This window comes from Semicossyphus pulcher, unplaced genomic scaffold (assembly GCF_022749685.1).
Source record: "Semicossyphus pulcher isolate SPU_LCO1_2020_fin unplaced genomic scaffold, fSemPul1.0.p SCAF_21, whole genome shotgun sequence".
Classification (NCBI taxonomy): Eukaryota; Metazoa; Chordata; class Actinopteri; order Labriformes; family Labridae; genus Semicossyphus; species Semicossyphus pulcher.
Genome location: NW_027211695.1, coordinates 7,195,143 through 7,204,150, shown reverse-complemented (window position 1 = coordinate 7,204,150; position 9,008 = coordinate 7,195,143). Strand labels below are relative to the sequence as shown.

The 9,008-nt window shown below is 41.0% G+C and overlaps 1 protein-coding gene across 5 annotated transcripts in view; it reads right to left on the bottom strand.

Moving 5' to 3' along the window:
• Positions 1-2,083: 2,083 nt before the first annotated feature.
• LOC138600380 (receptor-type tyrosine-protein phosphatase delta-like) overlaps positions 2,084-9,008 on the bottom strand; it is a 382,688-nt gene continuing 375,763 nt past the window's right edge. For all 5 annotated transcript variants that reach the window (XM_069671768.1, XM_069671773.1, XM_069671769.1 and 2 more), the window contains 7 exons: positions 8,587-8,872; positions 7,524-7,702; positions 7,275-7,401; positions 6,899-7,024; positions 5,831-5,985; positions 5,543-5,678; positions 2,084-5,168 (listed from right to left, as the gene is read on the bottom strand). In XM_069671768.1, coding sequence (XP_069527869.1) covers positions 5,100-5,168; positions 5,543-5,678; positions 5,831-5,985; positions 6,899-7,024; positions 7,275-7,401; positions 7,524-7,702; positions 8,587-8,872 — 1,078 coding nt within the window. In that variant the 3' untranslated portion in view covers positions 2,084-5,099. The remainder of the gene's footprint in view (positions 5,169-5,542; positions 5,679-5,830; positions 5,986-6,898; positions 7,025-7,274; positions 7,402-7,523; positions 7,703-8,586; positions 8,873-9,008) is intronic.

Below are 9,008 nucleotides of genomic sequence, written 5' to 3'. Positions count from 1 at the left end.
ATTGCCTGGAAAAGCAGCGTCCCCTCAAAAGGCTGCGCATCATCTCTGTAGTTCTGTAGTTCCCCGAGCTCCGTCACACCTGGCAGCATCTCGTCATTCGTTATCACGCGAGGTGTGATGTTTGATAACTCTCTGATTGGGTGCACGGTCAGGTCTCTGAATCCTGAAAAACTTTGAGCTGTTAACGACTTCCAAAGTGTTCCCCGGGTGTCAAGAAGTTATTTTCTTACTTCAGGTTATTGGCACTTCTGTAGGTTTGACAAAAAACAGGATGCACTGTTGTTGTTAGTTTTGGTAACGTGTAGCTAGATTGTGAACAGATTGTGTCTGCGGTGACCTCATGAAAAGAAGATATCATCTTAGACAGCGTAGAATTAATATTTCAATGTGCCCTGTCTGTGTTTATCCTGGCTGCACTCACTGCCTGGGCTTTTATTTTGTACATTTTGGAGAGCAAAGTAAAAGACAAGATAAATACCCCGAGGATGATGTTGGTTGTGCTGGCTGGAATCTTTGCAATATGTCTGGAATGAAATGTATTTGTCACGTAGTATTAGGGCTGCATGATAAAAAAAAAAATACAGGAAATTATACCAGATAAATGCAGTGTGTTTTGTGCACATGATGATACAAGTCAATACTTAGCTAGCTTAGCATAGTTTCGAAACGGTAACTTTTAGGAACGAAAGCTCACCGTCTCCTACTTCCTGTCGGCCCACACAACCTCACGCCATGTGCGGCGCTGCAGGCGTAGCCGCTAAAAGTAAACACTCCGCGGCACCTCCGCTCCGTATGTAACCACAGCGTAAATGAGCAATACACACAGAAAAGCCGCCACGCGTAACTAAAAGCCTGCTTCGATCATCCTGCTGACCTGTGATCTGTGACGGCAGCAGCGTCGCGTGCTTATTTACGGTTTCAAGGCAGGTGAGTCTGCAGCACAGTGGTCAGTTCACTCTGTGCTCTCATAAAGCGCTGCACTCATGTGACGGAAAACACTCCTTTCAAGAGCGTCCAAATACAATGGCTCAGACCTCTCTCCTCAGGTACCTCATGCAGGTTGTATCGCTCCCTGCTGGTGGCTTTCTTTAACACAACAGTCTGTTTGAGGATTTCCATCAGGATTTAGAGTCCACCACAGCACTGAGAAAGCACCTGTGAGAGTTTCTAATGATCTACTTGTTGCTTCAGACAGAGGACTTCTCTCTGTACTCGTCCTGTTAGATCGTAGCGCTGCATTAGATACGATAGACAGTCACATCCTGTTACAGAGACTAGAACAGTAAATTGGCATCACATTAAGTTGGTTTAATTCTTATTAAGTAGGTTTATCAGATCGATCTCAGTTTATTAATGTTAATGATGTGTGCTCTGTGCACACCAAAGTTAGTCATGGAGTTCCACAAGGTTCTGTGCTCGGACCGATTCTTTTTACCTTATAAGCTTCCTCTGGGTAATATCATGTGGAAACATTACATTAATGTTCATTGTTATGCAGATGACACTCAATTATACTCATCAATGAAGCCAGATGAAACCAATCAGCTTTCTAAACTGGAAGCATGCTTTAAGAATATAAAGATCTGGATGACTGCAATTTTCTGCTACGTAAAAAGTTAAAAATGTTTGTCATTTCACTTAATATGACTTTATAATGATTATTAATTGTGGCTTAACTTGAGGTTAGTGGTTTAACTGGTGCCATTGAAGCAATAAACACATAATAAATGAGAATCAAATAAAGAAATGGCAGTGTAAAAGTAGCTCAGGGGCATCGAGTGTAATCCATGTGTGGTTTTAATTTTGCGAAACAGGGTGAAATAAGTCTGTGTTAAAAACAGAACAGCCTCTAAAACATCGCACTTCATCCGTCAAAGGTTCCCCCTTGATGATTCATTGTAGCTGACATCAGTGACAGGAAAACCAGAGCGATGGAAATCTATTCAAATGCGGTGAGGCTCAATTTCCCCTTTCATGAGAGAACTGTGGATAATATGTTGGACCCAGACCAGCAGGGGGTAAAATAGCTCCATCAGTCTTCTCGGAGTCAAAGCGAGGTGGAGGGAAACAAGTGAAACGCCGATGCATAACACTGACATTTTTTAATAGAATTCATTTATAACAAATGGAACTTGTGTCAGCAAAGAACTGATTTTCATACAGACTTCTTTCGCCACCAATGTAACCTAAGTAAGAAAATAAAAAGCACTCCTTTCATTCAGAAAAAGAAACAGTTTACGCTTACAACTAATCAGAGGTAATTGTATGATCTTTTTAACAAGCCATTTTTTTTACAATTTCATTATTTAATTTTCAGTCTATGCATCCAGACGAGAGATAGATAGAGAGAGCAGAGAACACAACGTTTATTTCTGTTAATGACACTCCAAGCTTGAATGGCAAAGCCACAAGAACAGATGGTCGGGGGACAGATTTTTCTGAAGTCATCTGCTGGAGTAACCATGGCATCAGAATGGATGCTCTTTTTCGCCACAAACTTTTATTTTTTTTTTGTCTTTTTCAAGAGTTGATACCTTTTTTGTGTTATTTACATACACACAAAGTGAACGTTTAAGGAGATCTTTTTTATAGATGGGTTCAAGTAATATATTATTGGGTTTAGAATCAATAGGGCAGTGCATAGTACAAAGATAGAGAAAGTGCAAATCTTCCTACCAGGCCAGCTCTGGCCGCTCTGCAACGTTTCACCATGCATATGAAAAATCAATTAAAAACAAAAAAGACGTCCCGAGACAACATAATGTAACATTAGCCACCATGAGGTTAAATAATAGCACTTTTATATCTCAAAAATGATGACAAAGTAAGCAGAAAATAAAAGACATAGCTGCTTGAGTTAACAAGGGAAAGAAAGCACCTGGAATGCACATCCACAAAGCCATCAAAGAGGGGATGGAGGAGTTAGAAGATGTTCAACGTAAAGACTGAAACATAACCAAACTAAACCCCCAGTTTGAAACTGTAATTTCAGAATAAAAGGATTGTCAGGATAACAGAAGTGGTGTTTCTCTGTAGTGACACACATGACGTCTCAAACCTAAGGCATGAAGAAGAAACCCTTTCGCTGATGACCTGTGCATTAGGCGACCCAATCTATTTATAGTTTAAAATCCTGTAAAAGCTTTTACATTTCATGTTGTGACTTTTATTTCTGCGACACCTGCTCTGCAATCTCGTCCCTGGCTCTGTGTCTGAATATTCCTAATAATAAACTTGAATGTTTTCTCGACTGTAGAGTCCGTAGAGCCGCAATAAGGCCACTGAAAATGAAAAGTATGAGCTTTGAAATGTTCTTATTTGCATATATAATCTCATCGTGTGACAAATGAACACTACAGGTAAATAAACTACACATTTACATTTACACTAAATGCCGAGATTACTCAAAGGATACATTAATATGTTAAATGAAACATTATAAAAACAGGCATAAATATAAGGCACTCTAAATGCAAAATGAAAAAAGAATACCGTTGAATGCTAGAACCACGAGAAGGTGACGTCTTTGTACCTTGCCCTATTGTGTGGAGCTGTGACCGCGGCCGCGTGACCCCCCCCTCTGTTCGTTAATTACAGACCTGCGCGAGAGGAAAAAAAAAAAAAAATGCACCGGCGATGCTTCAACTGGCATCTGACATTCCCCACTTCCGCACCTCACTCGCCGGACAATGTCACGAGCGAATGACACATCCACGTAAAACCCCTATCTAAAAAATACACGTATTTATTGCACAAGAAAAGATGCACTGAATCAGGATACAATTTTTTTGTCCTACTGATGTGCATTCCAGTGAAAAAATCTCTTTTCATTTCCCCTTATAGCACATAACTCTCAATTTGGAAGCTTTCATAGACAATCCACATTTCATATAGTTTTTTCTTATAAATTATCTTCATCAATATATTTAGAATGTTTTATTTATACCTTTATATATCTTTGACATATATCTGTACCATATATTTGTATATTTATATATCTAATCCAATTCATCAGGTCCTCTCTTATCACCCTTCTAACATGGAAGAACTAAGATAATCGGTAGCAGCAACTTCATACTTTGCTCATCCCTGTTGATTCCACAAAGCCCCAGTTTGTCTTATGGGAGTAATTAAGTTACCGTGTGTGTGATCGTGGACGAAAACAAACATAAAAAAAAAATTAAAATAAAATAAAATCTCTTGAACAAACTCATTTTGGTAGTGTGAATTCCATTGTGTGCGCACTAAGTGCAACAAAATGAAAGGGGGGGGAAATAAGAGATTCTCTGCAAAATAGCACATACGTCAGAACAGTTCTACAGCTTTAAAAAAAAAATGAACATTGAATACGTTTTTATCGCTTCCTTCCAAGCGATAAATTTGTGTAAAAAAAGGAAATTCACACAGTTCAAAAAAAGCACATCAGCTGTATAATAAAGTACTAAAAAACTAAATCAATAATTTTCTTTATTTCATAGATCATTTGAAGTTTTCCCTCCCCAAATTTAGATGATGAACATTGTGACAGGAAAAGGGGGTATTTATTCATTATTACTTTAAGTCTGTCCTGCTCTTGTGGACCAAGCGTTGTCTTCTTTTTCGATGGGTTGTCAGTGTGTACTTGATTGTGAAATAGATTTTTTTTTCTTTACAATGTGCATCAAGTTTTTTCTCACCCCCCGCGGTTCTGTGTTGCCTCCAATGCCTCTCGTAATGGTTCATAATCACTGATGCATTTCTGACGATGTCATTATTGTTCATTTACTTTTTTGTTGTGTTGGTTTCATTCAGTTTTATGAGCCCCAAAATGAATCCTTGAAGCAAAAGAGAAGGTAATTCCGTACGATGCTCCAACAGTCAGGATTCCCTCGCTTTGTTTCAAAGCGAGGTTTTTATCAGGGTTTGGGAAATACTTGGTCCTCCGGGAATCATCTTTTTCATTTTTTGACAGAGTCATGTCGCACATCCAACACTTAATGAGTTGTTAGCAAGGAGTTAAGGAGTACTTTCTCAAGCAGGAATTTATGGCTCAGAAGAGAGGCTCACTGGGTTTTTCTTTCCAAAGGGCCCTCTGCTTTTTTCTTTCAATACTGGGTCTTTTACGTTGCATAGTGATCAAAGCTTCCCAGGTACTCCAAACCAGCTCTGTAGCAGAACTGGTATTGATCCTGGAGACAAAGAAGAGAAAACATGAGCTCACAATACCTCTTTATTCCAAATCTTCTGTACCAGTTTGGGTACATTATACTTCTATCAATACATTCATTGAACCCTTTATTTTGCTTTCCAAAGATACACAGCAATATATCTTTTAAACAATTTGCAACAAGGAGAAGCCCGGACTCTGACAGATGCTTATTTTAATAAGTCTGTTTCGCTCAAGATGATACTCACCAACCTCTGAATTACACAATTCAAGTATACTGTCAAATGGTGGCACAGTAACTTGCATGTGTTGTCTTGTCTGAAAACCGAACGCTTCAATAATAACATTCACTTTTTCACTTGTTTTCTTTGTAAGTACAGTGGAAAAGTACCTCACCTCTGTCTGCACCATAGCTGGTCTCTGTGTTCTCAACATTTTCACTGTCTGAAAGATGTCTACTACGCCCTCATATCTCATCCGTTCCAAGACGATGCTGAGGGTGATGAAAACTCCAGTTCTACCAACACCCGCGCTGTGCAGGAGAGAGCAAAAAGGTCAACATGAAGCCAGAGAAAAAGTTTGTTCTCCATCGGAAACAATGTGCCAATTAAATGTGTGGATCCACAGCTTTTGCAGTATATATTTTTCTTTTGCCTTGGTCGGTTGTGCTGGTTGGTTACTTACCTACAGTGGACCGAGATAGGTCCATCTTGGCCGAACTGCTCTTTTGTTTTATGTACTTGGCCGATGAAATCGATAAAGCCCTCTCCTGATTTTGGCACTCCTTGTTCAGGCCAGTCTGTGAACTGAAACTGCCTTACTGTCCGCGACTGTCCATCCTGGGAACAGAGTATAGAGAAAGAATTAAAACACGTGGAATAATGGCATCGAAAAGCTAATGACTAGGAGTCCGATCTGAGGTGTTTCACAGAACGTATTTCACAGAACCACAGACCATCTCAATCATATCGATCCACGTCTTTGTGCGGCCCACAGTGCAAAACATTTAAAGTTTGAAGCATCAGAGAACACGTTTTGTCATCCAAGATGCCATGCCATTTTACCTGAAAGTATTAAACATGAACACTAAAGATACCAACTCCTTTGATGTTATACCCTCGACAGGGTGCTTGGAGAATCGCCTTTGAGGGTGTGCATTACTTAAGTGATATTGTATCCCCTTGATAAGAAGAGCAATCCCATTGACGAGACAGTGTAACACGCACTACAAAGGAGGGAGCCTGCGCCATTTATCTGCGTAAGCCTTTGATGGAATTAAAACTCTGGCAGCTCACTGCTGCCGGCGCCACATTTGTTTTTTACACATTGACATGTGTCATAATTCCTACAAATATACTTATGATTATGCTACACTTAAGGCCATAGTTTGGTATAAACAAGTACTTGATACGCTGCCAACATTTTGAGCTAATGACTTCTGCAATGTTAAATCCAGTCAATGTTCAGCATCCAGCATGTGCAACACAGTCAGTCAAATCTGCTTTCTTGGTGTATAAAATAAAGCAGATGCAAATTAAGTGGTAAAAACAAGTAGAAAGTTCTGATTTCATTGGTGAACTCTTGTTGATCCCTTCAAAGTCCCAATGACCCATGGTTAGGCCACCATCCAGACTTTGAAAACCGATCCACCAGACTAAACTTTAGAACAATGGTGCTGAATTTAGAGGGCCATTCCCACACTGTCAAACTCTGATCTTAAAACCTTGTTTCTATGAAACAATGTCTGCTTACCCTGGCATCAGTCACTTTGAACTCTCTCAGGATATACTGGGGCATGTTATACTCGGCCATTGGGTCCACCACAAAGTACTGGTATCTGGCCGATCTCTCCGCTGGCCAGTACTGGTGGCATTTTTCCTGGAGTGAGTGAAAAAATAGGATACCACAATGAACCACAACATTCTCTTCAAACACTAGAGTTCATTGTATTCATTCCCAGGATTTTTTAATTCAATTCATACTGTATCGACTTTCTGAAAGCGTATATTCTCATGGTCGATTCTATGTATGGTATTTCATACAAACTGTTGTGTTACATTTCCTTTTGTGTTCCTTAGCCAGACCAAGGAGGTGCCAAAAACATTGGGGAAAATAAGAGGATGCATACCCTGCCCATTTCTCTAAGCTTGGTTAGCATAACAACAATGGTAGAGTTGTGCTCCCAGAGCATTCTCCAGAAGTCCTCCGTGGTCTCTGCCAGTGGTCCCTGTGTGGCAATGTAGGCTTTCTGTTGCCTGTGGGAATGCATTAATCACATGATGGATTATCTGTGATATGAGCAGCATTGAAATACATTACAACTTTTTGACAATGGCCATCTGATCCGCAAAGGATGTCCTTGTGTGTTGGCACTCACCTGTACCCATCAATGAAGCTGGCATTGATGTAGTCGGAGCCCTCAACTCCTCGAATGGGCTGAAGACACACTCGTGTGGACTCGTATGGCATTATGTTGACAAGGCGGTTCTTGAACTTGTTGCAAGGGAGATTGGCACTGATGAATCGTGATGTATGGGCTTTAGTGTTTGCTAAACGCTGCATGGGGCAGAGAAAAAGAGAGATCTTTGAGCGTACTGGAGGCAGGTAAGGAAGCAGTGACATTATGGTGTTTTTTATCGGCATGGTTACGGACTGTTTTTGACACTAAAGATCTTAGTTCTATGAACAATTGCATGCCTTTGGTGGCTTTACTACTCTCAAGCCAGTAAAAAGAATCCAGAATAATAAGCCTGTGGTGAAATCTACACTTTAATGGCCCATGGTGTACTGTGGTTATATACTATTTCACTTATGGAAATGGCATCAAAGTGATTACTATCACGGCTTGCCATTGCAGGGAACAAATGGCATGTTATGATGAAAAGACAGGGAAATGGATACCCAAGCGAGCTCGGAGTGGACAGAAGTGCACTGTAATCTAACCCTGTTTATCATCTCTTAGTGGAATCAGCATCTAGTGCAAGAAAGAAGGTGCGTGACAAGCAAGGCAATACCGTGCAAACGGCAACACCACAGACTGCAAAAGGGGTTGAGTAAGGTTCGTCGAGCCTCTCATTGCGAATGCAGACTACAAGTCCCTCTGGCAAATGTTCAGTGGCGGGGAAAACCTGAGTTTGGCGTTTTCATGTAAACCAAGACCTCCGTTACCCAAGGAAGGGGGGGAACCAGAGTGGGAGAATTTATCCTATGTGGAGTTTCACAAGAGAGTCAACGAACTGGAATAGAGAGGAAACCACAGGCCCCTTGCTGTCTGGCAGGACTAATGGGAACTGGGAAAGAGTTCTACAGAGAACGGCAAATCAGTGACACCAAGGCCTGGATGTGACTCGGAACATGAGGTACCAATGGGAATTTGGTGCAATTGTTCCCAACCCCAACTGTTTTTCCCAATGCTTTGTGCGCCAATAAACCTTCTGTACCTTGAACTCTAGTTCCATGCCGGTGACATTCTCTCCGCCCTCTATCTGCGTCAGTTTCTGGATGTAGGCGTATAGGTTTCTGGCGGGCACTTCGGTGGTGCCGCAGTTGACGGCCTCCTGGAGCGCGTCATGTATGAAGACATACTGGTCCTCTGTCTGCACCATGTAGTTGCGCTGGGCACGCATTAGCGTTACGTGCCCGTAGATGTCCACAGTCTTCTCGTGCTTGATACGTTCCAGCATGGCATCAATCACGATGAAGCAACCTGTGCGTCCCACTCCAGCACTGTAGTCAAACACAAGATAAAGGAAGGATGGATGTTATTGGTTGGTATTTCCAGTTGTAACTGTAAGAAAAATGTATGATAAAACAAATTGTAGTGATAGAAATGATCAGAGGAAGGAGAGGTGTCTTCTGAGAA